The sequence below is a fragment of the Cynoglossus semilaevis genome, unplaced genomic scaffold, assembly GCF_000523025.1.
Source record: "Cynoglossus semilaevis isolate Cse_v1.0 unplaced genomic scaffold, Cse_v1.0 scaffold476, whole genome shotgun sequence".
Taxonomy (NCBI): Eukaryota; Metazoa; Chordata; class Actinopteri; order Pleuronectiformes; family Cynoglossidae; genus Cynoglossus; species Cynoglossus semilaevis.
In genome coordinates this window covers 185,830-205,806 of record NW_007585116.1, presented here as the reverse complement: position 1 = coordinate 205,806, position 19,977 = coordinate 185,830, and the positions used below count along the sequence as shown (strand labels likewise).

General features: G+C 40.1%; 1 protein-coding gene across 1 annotated transcript in view; it reads right to left on the bottom strand.

Moving 5' to 3' along the window:
- cd2ap (CD2-associated protein) overlaps positions 1 to 14,237 on the bottom strand; it is a 40,235-nt gene extending 25,998 nt beyond the window's left edge. Inside the window, exons 1-3 of the mRNA XM_025053674.1 lie at positions 13,714 to 14,237; positions 4,225 to 4,382; positions 615 to 824 (exon numbers count right to left, since the gene is read on the bottom strand). Coding sequence (XP_024909442.1) covers positions 615 to 824; positions 4,225 to 4,382; positions 13,714 to 13,717 — 372 coding nt within the window. The 5' untranslated portion in view covers positions 13,718 to 14,237. The remainder of the gene's footprint in view (positions 1 to 614; positions 825 to 4,224; positions 4,383 to 13,713) is intronic.
- Between the last annotated feature and the right edge of the window lie 5,740 nt (positions 14,238 to 19,977).

Sequence of the window (19,977 nt, the reverse complement as noted above, 5' to 3'; positions counted from 1 at the left end):
AAAAAAAAAAAAAAAAAAACGTAAGTTAAGTTCATTCTAAGTTTACGTAAATTACGTAGTGTACGTGTAAGGTACGCTGCGGAATCAAGTGTCTACGTACGGGCCAACTCTCCTCTCTCCCTTATATCCCTCCGTCGTACTACGCCATTAGCCGCTACTGTATCTTCTGTCTCGAAGGCAAGAACCCATAATTAAAACCACATTTTATTTTATATCACAGGAATCTTTATAGACCGTACTATAACGGATTCATTTTTTCTGTTATTTCTGATGGGAAAAAAAATGATTTGAGAAACGAGCACCTCGATTTACGGGCTCGATCCTGGAACGGATTACGCTCGTATCTCAAGGTATTACTGTACTACAAATGTAGTTTCGCATTTTTCATTTGAGTTAAATAATTATAGACGTTTGTGAAGAATGTATTAAAGCCTAATAAAGAAGTAAGGTAAATTCTAAATTTTAAAAATCCTCTATAGATTTTGATGGATTATCCTTAGAGGCAAATGTGTTTTGTGCAACACAAGGTGCCACACAAATAACTTGACTTGGAAGAACCCTGACTAAAAAGATACAGATAAAAGATTTTTTTTTTTTTTTAAAGTGCAGTTTCATAAAGACAAACAAAGCATCGTACTCTTTGCAGCAGCCGGTGGCTGAGGCAGGAAGCCACAGGTGGGGATGCCTATAGTGCTCATCCTCTGAACCAGGTTGGCCACGTTGCCAGCGCTCTTCTCTCTCCTCTGAGGCTGAGAGCTCTCCTCCTTGGTCTCGCTCTTTGTCTCTTTGACCTCTTTGACCTCTTTGGGTTCCTTCTTCAGCTCCTACGAAGGTAAGAATCACCAGTCAGTGAAGAGTCAGTGGACTATTGAAAAATGGAGGCAAACCTGCCAATTTACGGTTTAAGTTAGGGATGGCTCCATCCGATGCTAACGTTCGATACTGATCCGATATTGGTCCAAATTTTAGGAATCGAACATCTTTCAGGATCGAACTGATCCGATATCTTAACCCAAACGCTCCATTTAACTTTGTGCGATGTGCGCATTAGCAACGATAGCGGGTATCTGACTTTGGATTATTGTGCGTAATTGTTGTATACGTTATGTTTTGATTTGTTATGTTACGTTAAACAAACACAACATCTACTTCTAGCTTCCTTTAACGTCTTTTCAGTCTTTGTTTTCTCCATTTTGAAGTCTAGACAAAACAAACACTGTGTACTCGGTGTCCTTGGGTATTACATTTTTGGGGGGGTTAAAATCATAAGAAAGTTTTGTTGAATACTCATGTAAATATGCAGATGTACTTTTGACATTTCATGGGTCCATGCGGGTCGCGTCCCTCAGATGGGTCGCAAGAGGGGGTTTTTTGGGGTCGTCTTGCATCATGTTTCCCAAGATTTTACAAATAATGTCTATTGACTTGGGTCACGAAGGTTGGTGACTAAAATATAGGTCCCCAGAAAAAATGTCTGGGAATCTGTTTTAAGGAGCCGTTGGTCTCCTTGATACATATATAAGAAATCAACAGAGGTCTAGCCAAGGTGAATGACCGCCATTATTTTTGGTTGTGTTTGAATGGAATTGTTAAGTGCATCGGAACACTTATATTCATAGCCAGACTTGCTGTTCAAACGTTACCATGCGGTAATTATATTGAAATAAGGTCTGATTAAATCCAGAGCTAGCCACGGCAGAGATGTTTACAATTGGCTGACGGTGATTTGAAGGCAGCGTGTGCGCGTAAGTGAAGAGGTGGATCTATTTGTGTTGATTTTCAGATGATGGTGTTAAAAAAAGGTGTTAAGTCGGTGTTCAGGTATCAGGTTTTTTTTTTTTTTTTTTTTTTACACATTGTTGTCAACCATTGGGGTGTTAATTAAATTGCAATAACAGAAAGGAAACAATATATAAATATACAGTATGTATATATATGTACATTATTTTCTAGCTCTATATATATCAAAAGTCATATATATACATATATATGTATATATATATATATGACTTTTGTCATCCTAGTAGATTAAAAAAATTGAATAGAGCTCATCACACTACATTTGTGTACTCGTGAACAAATATCTATAATTCGGGGGTCAAAACGTCATTAACATGTCTACAAATTGCTCCCGCCAAAATCAAAACGATCACCCTTGTAGTATTTTGAGCTGAAAAGGTTTAAATGTAAATGTTAAAAATCCCGTGTCCAAGTGTCTCAACTGGCTGGGCTGCGATCTGTTTATAATAATACAAAACTTCTGATTTTTTTTTTAATTTTTTTTTTTTTATAGCCCACGAGTTTAACACCTCGTAAGGTTTAATTGGATTAACACATTGACTATCTCTGCTGAAGTCAGCTTTATACGGACGTCAAAATCGCACCGTCGGCATTTCGTACGAACTGGGGACAGTGGTGATGGCACGCCCTGCCACTTTGTCACTGTGTTGTCAATATCCTCACAGCTTGTTCCACACTCAAACAAAGTGAAATGCATTTTGAAATTAATAACACACTACACATCAAAAGTATGCATAACATTTGGACGTCACCTGCATCGCTTTCTTTCCTGGCTGTGCCTCTGTTAATGTGTGTGTACATACAAACCGCTCTCGATGACTCACTTAAGTCAGGTGACAGATGTAGCAGGGCAGGAACAGCGGAGATAAGGAAACACTAAGTCACTGTAATGTGTAATTGGGACAGTCTTTACCTCTAAAGTTTTTTGTTTTTTTTCAATTTTTAATTTTTCAATATTAATTAAAGAAAGTCCCCTAACAGTAATACAAATGTAATATAATATATATTTTGAAAAAAATACTTAGTTACTTGTAACTTGTGAACTGTATATTTACAAGTAAATATAAAGTCTGATAAAGACTACGAAACCCTTTAAATTCTGTTTCATTTCTCAGTACTTAGTTAGAGTCAGACGGTTCAATTGTGTTCAACCGCCACTCACATGTAAACAGAACTGGCTAAAAGGAGCTACACTGCAATCTGCTGGACAAACCATAGGATGGCACCAGAATTATTTTTTTGTCTTTTATTTTATCTCGATTCTACAACAAGTGAAATAAACAGCCACCGAAAGGCAAAAAAAAACCCCATCAAACGTATAAACATTTTCATCCATCCACAAATATCTCATTAAAGACATTTCAAAATATTAATACCGGTTTGTAAAACTCTAAGAAGCGCCTTGATTCCTTACCGTGGCAGCGTGTTCGTGTCACACAAATTAAAAGGCACAGAAGAACGATAAGACCACGACATTTGAAATGACTAGACGGCACTAAGGGGCCAAAGTTCAACAGGCAGCAGGCTCCTTAGAGGATTAACTATCCCCAGCTCAGTGACTGGGCCAGGCTGCTTAGCAGATTACCGATCCGTCACTACACATGTCAATGGAAAGGGTTAAAGAAAGCACTGGGTTGGCTCTTTACAGAACGTGTGTTCTACGTTGGACTTTTTTTATTATATATTTATTAATTATCAATACTATTTATTAACGCCAAAAAGCGAGCCTAACACGACCACGATTTACGCCGCTGGCCTGAACCGTAAGGACCGGGGGCTGCCCTCGATAGCTGGGCTGTCGGGTGATGATTGACTTAAAAAAAAAATCATAGGTAAGGCTATAAGATTCCTGGCAACCTTGAAATCTCAAAACCACAAGAATACCACAGCACGCCCAGCTAATAAACCCTCTTGCATCACTTTTTTAGCAGCAGACACTGCATGCAGCCAGAGTGAATAGAACTGAGCTAATAGGAATGCAAAAAGGTATGCTAGCGTTACGGCGTGTTCCTATGAACTAATGGATTTCATTAGTTCACAGTGAACATGTCTCATGTCTCAATGTTTGAAAAAGTTGGGAACGTTTGCGATAAATGACTCATTAAGGTGTCATTGTGACTCTATTTTATATATGTTATGTCAAATATATTACATATAAAGATTATATATTTTATGTATATTTACAAGGAAACAATAACCTTAAATGCCCTGGTGATATGTTTTTATATATATAATATATTTCCACTAGGGAGCAGTAGATGGCTATAAAAAAAATACAATCCGAGATCTTTGTGTGTGGCTTTCTTCATTTCCTGCGAGTATATCAGCGTGGTGTTTAACTAAACAGGCACAGGGCTCTTTTACCTGACGTGGTTCAGCAAAACTGTGATGCAGCGTCCACATGAACTAGACATTTTTTCTCACCTTCACAAAGTTGTCAGGGAAAAGACCCCTTCTCCCGTTAAGGTCACCCTCCATCCAGCCCTCCTCCTCAATATACCGCACATTCTTGATGATGTCCCCTATTCGCAGGGTCAGCTCGTCCTCGTGGGCAGCCTCATATTCGTACTCCACCACGACCTCTACTCAAGACCAAGGAGCAAAGAACAGAAGGGGGAAAATAAGGGTTTAGGAAAAAAAGTAAGTAGGGAGGGAGCGAAAGGTTAGGAAACGAAACAGTAAAAGAACAGGAAGAAAAGGTTTGGGATGGGGGAGGTAAACGAAAAGAAAAAAAAGAAAAGAAATTAGCAAAATGCTAAACAAGACTAAAGTTTACTGTGATTTGCTCTGTTAGATTAGGCCTGACGTTGGGTCATACATTCCTCCTGTGCTGCTACTCTAGTGAAACCAATGAAACAGTAGGGTAACGCATCAGTTCATATTTGTTTGAAACCATCCATTCAGCTCTGACTGGGTGAAAGGTTGGGTAAACCCTAGATAGGTGACCAGTTTATGACAGCCAGCTGACTGGCAGTTCCGCTTACGAACCACCAGGATGTTTTTGTTTTGAGGGAGGAACCCGGAACAAAGTCCATTAGAAATGTCCACACTGCCAAATGTAAAACCTCCGCACGGAAACGCTCCCTGCCTGGATGGAGATGCAAACTAAACTGAACTGACTTCTATTAAAATAATTCCAGCTACTTTGCGTTGCCGTAAAGCCACAGTAAAAATAACATGGTTTTTAACGCTAAGCTGTTGTTGTTTTTTGTGCGGCACTGGGGGAAAAAAAAAAGAAAAAAAAAAAGAAGGCTTGTCAGAGGAAATAATGTTGTCACCGGTAATTTAAAAGTAAGAATGGAAAGAACAATACGTAAGAAGCAGCCAGACTGCTTCCAGTGCAGCAGGTTGAGCAGCCTCTAAAAATAAGTGGGCCGCGGAGAGCTAACTCGGGGCAAGGTATTTGACCGTGTGGTGCGGCTCATTACTGCAACTCAGGCTGGCCTCCTATGAAACAGTCAAAACAAAAACATTTGGAATGACGCGTCACGCGGAACCGAATGAGCTCTCGTCATATTTTAAAGCACGTCGGTCTGCTTAGACCAGGCATGCGCAAACTAAGGCCCGGGGGCCGGATGCGGCCCGTTCATCTTTTTAATCCGGCCCGCCGAACGTTTCCAGATGATATAATTTATGTATCTTATCATTATACTTCTGCCTTTTCCTTGCAATACCCATGTTTACCCAATAGGTGGTTTAGAAAATTTTAAAAACATTTTAGCGTATTAGCTTTTATGCATGACTTTTACATGTCATTTATCTTAGTTCCCGCGAGTCAGAAAGTTTGCCCACGCCTGGCTTAGACAAAAGAATTGCTAACATTGACGGGTTTCCGTCGATTTTTATCATTATTGTGGGTGAGGTTGATGAAGAAATGTGTGACGATTACAACACGCTAAGCTAAACTGGTGCTAGACTTGGGCGGGTATTCTTTAGAAAAACATAGACAAGTTGTTGAACACGTGAAAAGGCGACAAACAAAAATGGACCAGTCAATATTTGGAATGTGGATGGAAGAATAAGGGCAGGAAAAACACCATTAAAAACATGTTGTAATAATAGTAACAAGTATTATTATTATTATAAGGCGTGTGCCTAGACTGGCCCTCTGTGCACAACAGTGCGATAAGAATAGATTGTTTGTGATACCCAAAAGTAAATTCTCATGACTGACATGTCCTGACAAGTCTGCAAGTCTGATGAAAATGTTTAACATTGCTGATGTTTTAAAAAAAGCACTCCGGCTCATTTGGAGACACCACGAGTCTAAGTCTACTTTTAAATCTGATGATACCCGGTTCTATTTTTAATGAGGGCCGCATCGACAATAAGGTCAGCAATAAATAGCGTGTAAATTTAACCAATCCGAAATGAATCTGTGTTTTAAACATATATATATATATTTTAATTATCAGCATAAGGAATCTATACAAAATGAAATATTTCAAACTTTTAAAAGCCATATTTAAGGCCTCTCAATATGACCGCGTAATTGTTTTGTCAATACAATTCACCGCAAAACACAGCGAACAGGCAGAAGTTGTTTGGTTAACATTTCGTCAAGGCAAAAGTCAACACATTTTATTGGACAAAATGACTACGTACAACGTACTGTAGTGGGCGGCGAAGGATAGAAGTGAATGAAGTGAGGAAAGACCGCACGCTGCCCTGCAGGAGGCGCACATAAAATATATAACCATTGAGAGACGGTAACATTGTGAGGAAAAAAAAAAAAACATGGTAGTCCCACAGGCCACTTAAAATGACCCGACGGACTGAATCTGGTCCAGGGGCCTTATGCTCGACACGCGGTTTAGATAGATAGGGCAGGGAAAAAAAAAAAAAAACCCGTAACCACTAAAGCCAGGCATACACAAATAAACAACACAGCCAAGGGCCCAGACAGTAATTTAACACTATCTGTCCAAGTAACCACAGGGAGAGATAGCGTCAGCTCAGCTGTAGTAAACAAAAGGGAACAGTGACAGGGGAAAAAAAAAAAAAAAAAAATCATACGCTGCTGAGCAAATGCAGCACAGAGGAAAAAAGTACTCAACTTCCAGATGACTGGATGAGGAACACAGGGAGTTTAGTGCAGCCACGCAGACTACGGCGTATGTGCAACCGCACAAACACTCCCAGCTGAAGACGACTGCCCCATCGTATCAGTATCAACTAAATCAGAACTACACACACACACACACACATATATATATATACTTTCCTTAACCATACATTGGATCTCTGCAGCTCCACTAAAAATACTCCATGATTACAGGCCAGTGAAATGTGATTTTTTTTTTTTTTTTTTCTGAGCGTACAAAACGATCATTTCAAATTTTTGGATTTAGGTTTTTTTTTAAATTCTGAATAAGAAATGTGACTGTACGAACGATTTAAGTAATCTATATTAAGAATAATTTAGGATTAAAAATCAATATCTGTTCAATTACAGGTTGTGATTAATTTAGTGCTTCCTATAAATATTTTTGCAATTATAAAATATACTTTTGAACCTATAATGTTTATCATTGAGGTTTAAAAAAAATCCATCAACTTACTATACATTATGTATATTATATGTCTGCAAAGCCCTTGTTAACCAATCATTATTGACAGACAGAACTGGTAAATACCAGTAGGAGGGGACATTGGACAAAGTCCAACCAGTTTCTTCCTAGGAGGAAATACCTTTCCACATAGATTGAACACAACCAGATCAGTCAGTATACAGGTGGTGTGTGATTGTGTGTATGTGTGTGTACCTAGCTGGAGCACACTTCCTGTCAGTCAGCAACAGTAGGGGAATTTCTACATTAATAGTTTCAATACCCTAAAGGGCAGGGGAGTCTTCTCTTAATGGAAGTACTAGAGTAAAGCAACACAGCAACAAAAAAAAAAAAAAAAAAAAAACCAACAACAGTACACCCCGTAGATTGAGCTTAATTTAAGAATACAATTTACACAACAATGTAAAAAAATAAATGACATGTAAAAGTCATGCATAAAGGCTAACACGCTAAAATGGTTTTATCATTTTATACACCATCTATTGGAGAAATGTGGGCATTGCAGGGAAAAGGCAAAGGTATAATGATAATATAAATAAATTATATCATTTGGGCAAGTTTGGCGGGCTGGATTAAAAAAGCTGAACGGGCCGCATCCGGCCCCCGGGCCTTAGTTTGCCCATGTCTGACCTAGTAGCTACTGTGCATCATAATATTCAAAAACATCACACTCACACACACACACACTGTGAGAGAATACATTAGCTTGTAAGAAGCTGAACACACTGGCCCGTATGCAAAGCAGGAAGCTGGCATACATGTTTCCGTAGCCTGCATAAAATGGAAGTGAATCAGCATTTTGGATATTTTTCAAGTGGGTCATCTGAGGAAACACTACAATAAACTCCGTCCTGCCAAGGGCGGAGGACACACAGCAGAGCAGTGCTGAGCCTACTGCCCTTCAAAGTGAAGGTCACCAGTTCAGCCATTGGGCTTTTCTTTCTACTTCTTTCGCAGCTTACACACACCGGTGTTGCAAGGTAACTGAGGTACATTAAGATTTGTCCGAAGACGGGACACGACAAAAATTTAAAAAAATCATTTGAAACAAAGTTAAAACAGATTTAATACACTGCGATATCTGAATTGTTTGGCTTTGGGTCCATCACTGACAAAAGAAAAAGAAAAAGTTGAATTGAATTGAGAACAGGAACAAATAAGAAAGAGGAAGAAAGTTATTTTAGCTTTGGATATTTTTACTCATTTCCGATCAGTAAACAACATAGTATCATAACGTAGTGTTGGTAGTGCAAAATTCATGATTCTTTTTCGAAGCACTGTTCTTGAAACAAAAACCTTGATTACATTTTACATCGATTGATTTTACATGCATAAAAATAGTCAATACAGCTATTGCCAAAAAGTCTAGTAGATTTTCCAAAACACCGATTAAACTCCACTGCTTTCACCTAGTCATAGAGAAATACCCACTCGCACCAAACTTTTGTCATTGATCGCTTTGCATTTTTCACTTGATAAGTTCGTGGTTGACCTTTGTGAAACATCGTGGCGACGATCCACCCAAACGTCCTCAAAGCCACTGGATTTAAGTTAAATCACAAGTGTCCATACAGGCTCTGAACATTCAAGAACGCAGGGCAATGTCTCCATTTGTTCTTGTTAAAAGTGTGGCATCGAAAACACCTAGGCCTTAAGAAGTGGTGGCTGGGGATTCCTGGCATATTTGCAGCAGCTCAAAGAAGCACAAGGGCAAGTACGGGGATGAGTGGGATGATCAAAAACTGGGGAGACAGTTTGACTGAGATTCTGGTTGAAGATTTCTCCACGATTTAGTCAACAGCAGAGTTCTTTCTATGGATACATTTCTGCTCACAAGTTGAGAAAACATTCCATTACAAGGTATTAATTATGTCCTAGTCACATCATTTCTTCTGATACCATTTAAAATATCTAAGTTGAGTTGTGTACCAAAACTCACATTTCACAGTCAAAAAGGAACAAGTCAAACATTTCCCCAGCCACAGAATTCCCAAGATAGCAGAAACATCACATCCAGCCAGGATAGAGATTTATTTTAACCAGGTCCAATAAATGAAAGATACGAGTCAGTGAGAGCAAATGTCCCATGATCCTAATCATGTGGTGTTGTTTTTTTTACAATGGACCTGTATTACTAGGTCCATTTGGAAAAACTGGATTACCACATTAATGGAGAGAGAAAAGACAATGAAACGTAAACAGATATTAGTTAGCTAGCTTGTAGAGATGTACCAGTTGACCAACCAGCACATGTACTGTTGTTCTGTTTTGCAGCTGATCATTTCGTGCATAGGTTCTGTGAAGGAAGCTCAGACTCACAAGTTGAAATGATTTTAGCTTGTGAGTAACTTACAGCGGGCCAAGAAAGCTCTAAGCTAGCTTTTTCTAACATTTAAAAAAGTATGGTAAACATTGTTGGCGCTACCATGAAGTGTTCGGAAGTCCATGCTTAAAATACATCCAGCTAAACATGCACACTTAGCATAAAAAAAAATTAGAAATTCGTTTGTGGACAGACACAGACTATGCAGACGTTTCGCACAAACTCGGTTTGGTGCACAGGAACCTATTTCTAGTAGTACCTCATTTCAGACCAGACTTTTGAAAGATGTTGAACTAAGGAGAGAAACTGTGCAGTGCAGTTTGTGGGAAATGTTTCATCATGTAGGAGTAAAATGTAGTAATATGCCGTCACTTCTGGTCAGTCAAAGGCCCGCTTAAGAAAAAAGAAAAAGAAAAAGAAAAATAGAAAATCACTATTGGCCAGAAAAACAAATGCAAATACATGTCTTAACTATTGTTACATTTTGGATGCCATCCTGTAAGAAACACTTGTATCCAACAATGGCAAATAACTGCATTGTATCGTGACCAATAGTGAACGATCGGTTAAGTAAGGCCATTGTTTCTATAATCAAACATGCGGCTTCCTTTCATTATGTTTTATTTCACTCTTGGCAGTGCTTCTTGCGTGGAACAATATATTTTTACTTTCACTGCAATTACAATATTAAAGAAGAGCAGGACAAATATCATTGTTGGAGTATGTAATCCAGGTCTAAGACAATACTTCCAGGTACAGCTTTGCACAATAAAAGCTAGTGCCAAGAAGAGGATGTTTGGGGGGCAGGGGGGGGAGAGAGTTCTAGGGGAGGAAGCAAGGAAGGAAGGAAGAAAGAGAAACGGGGAATACTGAAGGCCATGCAGACGTGTTGACTGCCAGGCAGGACTGTTAAATCAGTCTGCCGTTTGCGCTTCCCTCCCTCAAAGTCATAAACACAATAAGTGGGAAACTCATAACTGCATTCCTTCTCTGAGAGATAGCTGATAGCAGAGAGCTAACAGGGAATCATTCAGAGAAAGGTGTCGTTTATCGAGATGAACGCATGGATTTGTCCGTTTCTCTTTACTGTCAAGACAAGTGTGTAATTTAAGCAAAGCCATGCCAAAATCTACACACACCTGGAAGCTCTACTTGAGTTAATCATTCCTTGTAATAGACTAGTCCCGATTCACAAATTACAGAGCCTACAGTCTTAGTTTACTTGATTGTGAGTTTTCACATACAAAAGGTTACCTAGGTGTCAATCAAAGGCATAATATTGCCAAATATGCAACTACTGTATCTGTGACTTATTACCTAAAAACACACGCAATTGAAATAAAAGATTATGGTCCAGCACGCACTTAGCAAACTGTAATTTTATGCTGTGAGTGGAAGGGTTTTGTACTGCTGGGTTTTTACGATACTCGTACTGATGCGCCCTGCTATGACAGTATCAGTGTGTAATCATAAATTTAAAAGGAAAATTACTCTGCCGTACAAGTGACAATCAGTTTCGAGCTTTTAGCCTCTGCGCTAGCTGTTCTTGCCGCCTCTACGACTGATTTAACTTTTAAAATAATTGTTTAATTGTTAGCCTTAAGTATATACATACATATACATATATTTAGAGATGATGCCATCCATCACTACACTGAGTCCGACAAAGATATGTTTTAGCCTTATCACACTGTTTCCAGTCCACGTGCTAATGGCTCTGTTGCTTAATATAAAGAGTGCAGTGAGACTTGATGAAATCGGGGAATTATCTGGCTAAATAACATCATTGAGCTGATAAAAATAAACACATTATCAGCTAATAATTGACCAAAACCTTTCAAACCCACACCTTTAAACTCCTGGGCCTATGGCCTGTCTATAAGAATAGAAAAAGGTGACTTCAGCATGACAGTGTAAATGTCTTGTTGTATTGATCAGATTTAGCAACATGTCAGTGGTCAGTGGTTCCAAATGTCAGTGGGGTCAAAAGTCAAATCAAAATGAATCTTGATTTTTTTTTCTCTTTAATTGTCCTACAGTAGGAGAATCCGGTGAGAATTTAAGTTTGAATCATTTACTCAGTGTTTCACATAACCATAAACTCCAGTGGACTTCTGCCAACCGTGGAGTCTAAAAGAATAGCCGGGGAATTACACAGTTAAGTCAGGAATTTGGTAGTGTAAGTGACCTGGGTGTATGTAGGTGCACATGTAATAAAACGTCCTAATACAAATTCAGGCAGATACTTTTCAGCAATGACATTCAATCTCCCTTCTTGACTCACCCTGTCCTCATTTCCACTCGATATTACCTGACATTTGAAATAAAGACACAGGGTCCGGAGTAACTCGCAGCATTGCCAGGGTGGTTTGTGACTTTAACTTAGCAACCCTGGAGCAGGCTACTCAGACTAAGGTGAAGGGAAAGCAGACACTCCGAGGGGAAGGCTGGGTGGGTGGGGTGGGGGTGGGGGGGCTCTCACACAGAGCCTGGACATGTTCAAACACAGCAGCGAAGAGAAGCCGCGAGCAACTGAACCATGGCACACTAACAATAACGGTGACAATAAATGCTCAACAGACTGGAGGTGTAGCTCAAGCGGATTGGTCCAATCATTTGATGGCCGTGTTTGCGTAAATAAAAATTCACCCAACCTAGTTTGTTTTCTGAACATGTCCCGCATTGCATGGTTACTGACTATTTACTATTACGCAATCCATACTTAAAAAGAAGAAACTTTTAGTGGAAGGACTGTCCTTACGGGCCTTCTGATAAAAGATCGGAAACAGACCAGTTAGTTAAAGCAGAAACAACCTTTCTGCAGTTTTTCCCAGCAGTTCTCGGACAGAAGACGTTTGCAGCTTCACACAAATGAGGGCTAACCAAAGCTGTTGAAACCTGTTTTACAACATAGCCCGGTCCTTGAACAAGTCCTACCACATACAACCCACACACACAGTACTGTACCGAGAAAGATGCCGTCAGCAGGTTTCATGACACATACACACACAGGCTTCGAATCACAGAGCTTAATGACAATCACAAACCCCCAGAAAACTTTATCTTCCGCTGCTGTCTATCTTTATCTTTGCAAAACAGGTCATGCTTTTGCTCCATCTGGCTTTTTTTTTTGGTTGGGGGGGGACAGGTGTTGTATAGTTTTTAAAGAAAGCAAATAAATCAAAGAGAAAACTTCACGATTATCTGCAGATGTGAATCAGGTTTCAAAACAATTCATAACCCTGTGAGGAGAAAGGCTTAGTTGCAGTTTCGTTTGCTACTTTATAGGTATTGTTATGAACATGAAACAAGGATGTTGAGAATATGTAATGTCAGCTGTCAGAGAAGTGAACTTTAAGTTGTGATATTGAGGTAACATTAACCCACAGGTCCTCATCAATAATAGGAACCAACCTTGGTTCACTCTGGCCCAGTGTGAGACAGGGAGGCAGGTGAGTTCGTACTGGGTGTGAAAAGTTGCAGGAAAACTGTCAGTGTTACGAAAGGAATGCGATGTCACGACACCTTGCTGTGAATGGACCCATTTAATCTTCTATCAGCAGCAAAACAATGGAGGAAGTTAACCTTTCTCAGCAGTAAACTTGCTCTTGGGTTCAGAGGGTTTCCTGCCCGAGGACCTGATATAAGAACCAGTGGCACCTAAAAGAGCCGACTTTGTCATAAAGCTCCTCGGTACTGGAATATGGTGCTGACGTCAGCTTTGAACGGTCTCAAGTGAACATTTACTAGAATTGCAGGCAATTCCGCGGATGGAGGTGGCGTTATCCAGGGGGGAGAAGACGGCTAGCTGACTAGCCCAGCCAGCTAGCTAAGTGGCTGGGCTCACTTTAACTCCTTACTGTCAAAAGCTGTGCGAACGACTCGAGACTCCGTCTCCTGCCTTAACGGTCCACCCGACTGACCGTCTTTATGTCAACAGAACAGCGCGAAACACAACGGTGGAAAGTGGACGGTGCGTGTCAAAATCCAAAACCAAACGCCACATCATGGAAAACTCACCCATTCCTGCCCTTCGCTGCGCCTCACTCTCGAACGCTGGGAATGTGTTTTCCAGCAGCACCGACGCTAGTTAGCGACTAGCCAGGTAGCCACGTACAGTAGTCCACGGGGTGTACGCTGTCGATTATCGACCAGTAAATAAGTCAATAACGCCGTGTATCCATTCGTCCTCAGCCGAGCATTCTCAGCAGAAGTGGCAGCGCCCGCCTCCCTACTTCTCTCTGGGTGCTGCTGCAAGATTATGGTGCAGGAAGTTGACCAGGAGTCTCCACCTTTCTTGGACTTGACTGCGTGAAATGTTGCTGCTTTCGCTGCTGCTGTTGTTGCCGTTCGCCACTGTCCAAAACACAGCAAAGTAGACAGCTTATTCAGGCTTCAAACTCCCGCTGAATTCAGTCCCACGAGAGGAAAGGGTTGATGGATTGTTGACGTCCCCCTCCTCTCTCCCTCCCCGCTCCCCCACTGGTCCATTCAGTGAAGTACAGTATCCACTGTTGCGTACGAACGACCATAGAAAGGCAACAGTTAAATAGCATTACATTTTTCACAACATTCCGTATTTATCTTTTCATAAAGTTTAGTTTGTTGATACGCATTTCTACCAATGTAATACTCGTCTCTCTATACAGTGTAATAAGCCCTTTTCCACTGCCTTTTAATACAGGAGTCGTGTCCTAAAATGTCGTGTAAATATTTTTGACCTGCTCAGATTTCCAGTGTTACAACAATAACTAACACTAAAATATCTGAATCACAGATGTGAGGTACGGTAGATCTTCATTCCCGAGGCTATGATTTAATAAAACTATGATTCATTTTACATTTGTAGGATTAGGCAATGATTCACTCTATTCAGAAAAGTCATTTCTGCCATTGTCGTTTATCCCAGTTTACTGTCAATAGAAATATAGACCAAGTGTATAGTCCAAACCAGGATCTGAAACACCTGAAACACTGTTTTTTGAAAAAATGACCCAACTAATCTAACTGAAAGTTCTGGCAAAACTACAACAGAAACATTAAACGACACCTGTCCTCGGGCTGTACTATTTAAAGCAAAGCCTGTGGTCAATAAACGGAAGTAGTTGAGTCCAAATGTATCCTGGTGTGTGCCGTTCAAACAAAAATGTCAACAGAGCAACAAAAACACAAATTGTATGCAAATGACCTTGACCACACACACACACACACACCTGCCCCAACACTTAATACAGTCTAGCTCCCGGACTGTTGTACTGTTATTGCTTTTGAATTGTTGCTTAGCACTGAGCAGGTATTTTTATTTTTAGTAGTTGTTGGGACTGAAAAGAAAAGAAAAGTAACTTTTGTGCGACACGTCCGCCTAGTGGCCAAATTTAAAATGTACACGTCACGTAACGATGTAAACGTAAGAATTTTGTTTTTAAAAAAGTGGTATTGAACATGAATAAAATGAACAACATATGACAGTTTTTCAGATTTGACCCTTGTGTTTGTGTGGATTTGATTTCACTAAAGACATGATAATTATAATAAACAAACAACAACAACCCCCATGCAGGAAAGTACGCTGTTCACTGAAGTAGTTTCTCAAGAATACGATTAGTTTTCATCTCATCTTGTAGTTTTTTTTTTGTATTTTTTTGACGTACACTTCACATGTCCAGAAGATGGCAGCAAAATCCCAGCGTTCTGTTAAAGGGTAAACGGTTCACCGTTGACTTTAGTATAAGAATAAATGGGTGTACAGGCCTGAAAGATCTTCTAAAAAGAACCCCATGCCTCGTCAGGAGTTTAAGATTTTTAAGAGATTTTTGTGTGTGTGTGTGTCGAGATTGCATGTCTTCATATACAACCCAACTTTGAAAAAAATATTTTGACACAGACTCCTCTCCTCTCTTCTTCTTTTCTTTTCACCTGCAGGGCAGGTGGTGCACCATTCATATATCATCTGCATATACCTGCACTAACATTTCAGACTAACCACAGGCCAGCTTGTGTGGATGTACAAATTGTTTACTAACTGCCTGGCTGATCCTGACCAAAACCCTGCGTGTGTTTCGCCTGCATCTCTCAACACCTGGTCGGTAACCAGATAGATGACAGCTTGACTGCTGGGAACTGATAACTGAGCTGCTGACTCCGGGCTACTCGTCTGCTCCGCTGACACATACGGGACAGGGGCATTCCCACACTCACTGTCACAGTCAAAAAAAAAGAAAAAAAAAAAAGCCTTAGCCAAAACAGATGGCTGTTGCCATGTGTCTCTGACTGTTACTTAACACCATAGGTTCTAAAAATGACTGTGGGACAATGAATATTATTAGCACAATATTTCAGAAACACTGTATTAAAGAGGTAATATCTGCTGTATTTGGTGTTATTATTGTGGCTGGTATCTATTGTATCACATCTTAGGCCAAAGACTCTTCCCCAAAGACTGGGTCGCGCCCCTCAGGTGGGTCGCAAGAGTTTTTTTTTTTTTGGGTTGTCATGTTTCATGTTTCCCAGGGAGGTCACGGTCATCGCAACAGCTGTGGAACTGTTTATGTACAGTTTTTTCTCCATGTTCTCTATGTATTTCAGTTTGGACTTTAAATAAATGTCCTTCACTTGATCGTTGGCTCCTGAATGCTGCATTTAGTGTCCTGCCTGCTTCTTCGTTTTTCCCCCTTACGTAACATAGACAGACAATGAAAATGTGCATTATATGATAATTTAGCCATTACATTGCTCTCAAACGCAATCCATTTGAATAGCCAGAATCTGATTATTTTAGTATCACTTTACCCAAAGTTAACTCTGGTAAACCATTAGCTCTTGAACAGGTTTCACAGGAAAACTGTATTATATGCTATGCTTTATTTTTGACGTACGCTAGTTTAAATAATAATTAAAAAAATATTAAATAAATTAAAAACATTTGTATTTATTAAATACATTTTTTTATTTATTATTATTTAACTTGATTTAAAACTATGTGAAGTTAAATTATAATTTTATATTTTTATTTATATTTATAAATAAACTGACAAACATGGAAATTATTTTAAAAAATATATATATAATATATTTAAAAAATTATACTCATGCTGCGTTTTCGAGGTGGTGGGGGACATTCAATGACAACACGTACTATAACTTCACCACTAGATGTCGTTACTCCCTGTGCTGGGCACCAATTAAATTAACTTTCTTCTTCTTATTATTATTATTATTAAATTATTTAATTATTATTGTTACCATTGAGTCTCTCCCACCCGTGGTCAGGGTACTGTGGGGGAATTGCACCTGCCTGCACCTGCCAGACACCCATGTCCGGCTCGGCATACAGATTGGATCTCACACACGTGTTCCGCTCTTCGCGCCACTGCCATTGGCTGAGGCACGTCGCTAAGTCCCACCTCTGACCCTCTGCGTCATCCCGGCTGTGCCCCCTCGAGCTCAGCAGAGCTGGAAAGAAGGCAGGGTGGGAGTCAGAGGGAGATCCAAAGCTGCACTTTGATGAACCCGGACACAGACGGAAAGAAAGAAGAAGAAAACAACAACCCTTTGAGCTCTGTCGTAATGACAGGCACGATGGTTCCCGTCCAAACGCCCAGGAGGAAACGCTGCAGCTGAGACTGACGCTGCCGCATCAGCCGCTCTCCTCCAGCAGGCTCGGGAGGAGGAGGAAGGAGAAGGGTGAGGAGGATGAGAAACATCTAGAGATGAGAAGTCTTCCTCGGGCCGACAACTCCGGCAGACAGGACCGCAGCATCATCGTGTGTTCCACCGGGATGATGTCCGCCACGCGTGTGTGCGCGGTGGTGAGTACATTCCCGTACATTCACCACCTCCATGTCGTTATTGTAAGGACTCATAGAGCAGGGCTGCACATTTAAAGGGCCAGTTCCTATTTTTTTCAACATCCCGTCCCAGCCTAAAGTTAAAAAACAGGTGTTCGCTACGTTAATATTTCCTATTCTGACTGCTGTATCACCGCGATAGTCAACTGTTTTAATTTATTTCATTTTTTTTTTCATTTTTTCCCCCTCTCATTTATCATTATTTATCATCCGTATTAGAATAAGAAAGTGGACACGCAGCATAAAGCAGCGTACAAAGGAAGGATCGAGACGCAGCAGTCTATTGTTTAACCTGTAAACAACTGCGAATGTTAATCAACACAGTCGAACCACCGCAGACTTGTCAAAACAAAGACACGAATGTTTTGCACAGCAAACACGACAGTTTAGATTAACGTAATAATGTTGTCAATATTTATTAAAAATTAAAAAAAAAAAATTTTTACACATTGGTGCTAAATGGTTATGACTCAAAATGCGTCCAGTGTCGTACATCAAATAATGCTAAAAAATAAATATTTAAAGTTGGGATTTATTATATGTGACCACGGGCCTAAACGGAACTGTCACTTCCTTTAGTCTAATATAACATAAATAAATGTGTTTATTAGTTGTTATAACAGTCGAATGTGTCACATTCGATTGTGTAAATCTGACAAAATCAAACGAATAAGCACAACCACAAACAATGTTCAAAAAGAAATGTAAAAAGACATATGTATCGCCTTAGTAAATATAAAATAAAAGCAGCAACTTGTGATATGAGACCGTGGGCTTTTACTGTGGCATCTGTTGCTAAATGATACTATATTCTTATTATTATCATTTGTATTTTTCCTACTGAAGTATTGCTAATGTTTAACGCTAACCAGGTGATAATCCAGGTGACTTTGTGTTTGTCTTTTTTTTTTTTAAATATTGTCTAAATTGCACCTTGCGTTTGGTGCTGGGTTCGATGCCACCGTGGGTCAATAACGTCTGTTTTCTGGAGCTGTGTGTCAGTGGTGTTGTCATCCTCAGTGGAGTCAGATAAGACTGGTTAGCATTAGGAGGTTCCCTTTGTCTACTCACACAGACAGGAACGGCTGCAACTGAGCTTAAGTAGAGTCGAGCCTGGCTCTCTGTCAGGTCAAGTCGGGATAGTCAGTGTTTTTTTTATTTACTTTATTTTTGTGTGTTTGCGCATCATGTTAATACAGACAGGAGGGAGTAGACAAATAGAACAAAAACATCTCCTCTCTCCTCCTCCTCCCTCTCCACCACCGAGCCCCTGGGCCTGTTAGAGCCCTAGGGTTAGGAGGTTGTTTTTGTCATACTCTTTTTTTTTTTTTTTTTTTTTTTAAGGTGATGCTGATTGATGAACAACTTCTTCTGAATTGTAGAAAGTGAATTTATAATTTTTTTTTATTATTATTTTTTTACAAGTTCTAGTGCCTGAAATGTAGGCTAACGTAGAAAACTGTGAAACCTTACTACGGTTCTAGCGTTCTCTGCTCGCCATTAGAACCCACGAAGAGCCATCACATACTGTATAGCCTACATATGTGTATTATTTGTATAAATGTGTAAATTACAATTTTTTTTTTTCCAAACGACCTGAACGTCCCTATCCACCAAAGTTAATGTCCACCAAGCTAATTTCCACCAAGCTAACGCTAAGGCTTAGCCCGTCTCAGTGTGCCTACTGGTATAAACTGGACATAAGCGACATTAAGAACTATCTCTGGCTGTTGTGATTGATCCTCCAAATACCCAAGGAGTGTCTGTCTCTATTTTTTCCCCTGTGGGCTGAAATTAACGGCACTACAAAAAGACATGAACACACAGCAACATGTGCTGCTGCGCGACCGGGGGGGAGGAGGGAGCGAGGGAGGGAGGTGGAGAGACATGTGGGTCTAGTAGCGTCTACATGTGCTTGTGGGAATGAAGGTGTGTATTTCGAGGTACTGTATGTGTCTGCCAGTGTTTCCATAAGTACCCCGCGAGTGATTGTACCTTTATGATAGGCCTGCTTTAATTAGGTAGTAATTACAGATTAGCGTTTCCTGCCACACACATACATAAACATACAGTTCCCCCTCAAATGTTTGCGCACACCACTTCACAAAAGACCCATCTGTCTTAGCGTATCCGTGAGGACAGTCGTGGACATAATGACTTCCAGTACGCGCAGTTTAAAGGGGAAGTACTGCATGCGGTGTTGTTCAGGAAGTTCACTGAGTTGTAGGTACCCTTCCCTGGCCTCTAGGGGGGGCTTTCTTCTATTAACTTAAGCTTAAAACAAGAACAACTAATTGAGTTTGGCCTGGGGACCAGTAACGGTCTACGCCACGTCCCTAATGAAGTTTTGGACCACGTATTAATTCCACATACTGTTCCTCCGCTGATGGGTAGAAATATTTTTGATCATTCCCTTCTTTGTCTTGAGTCTTGTCAA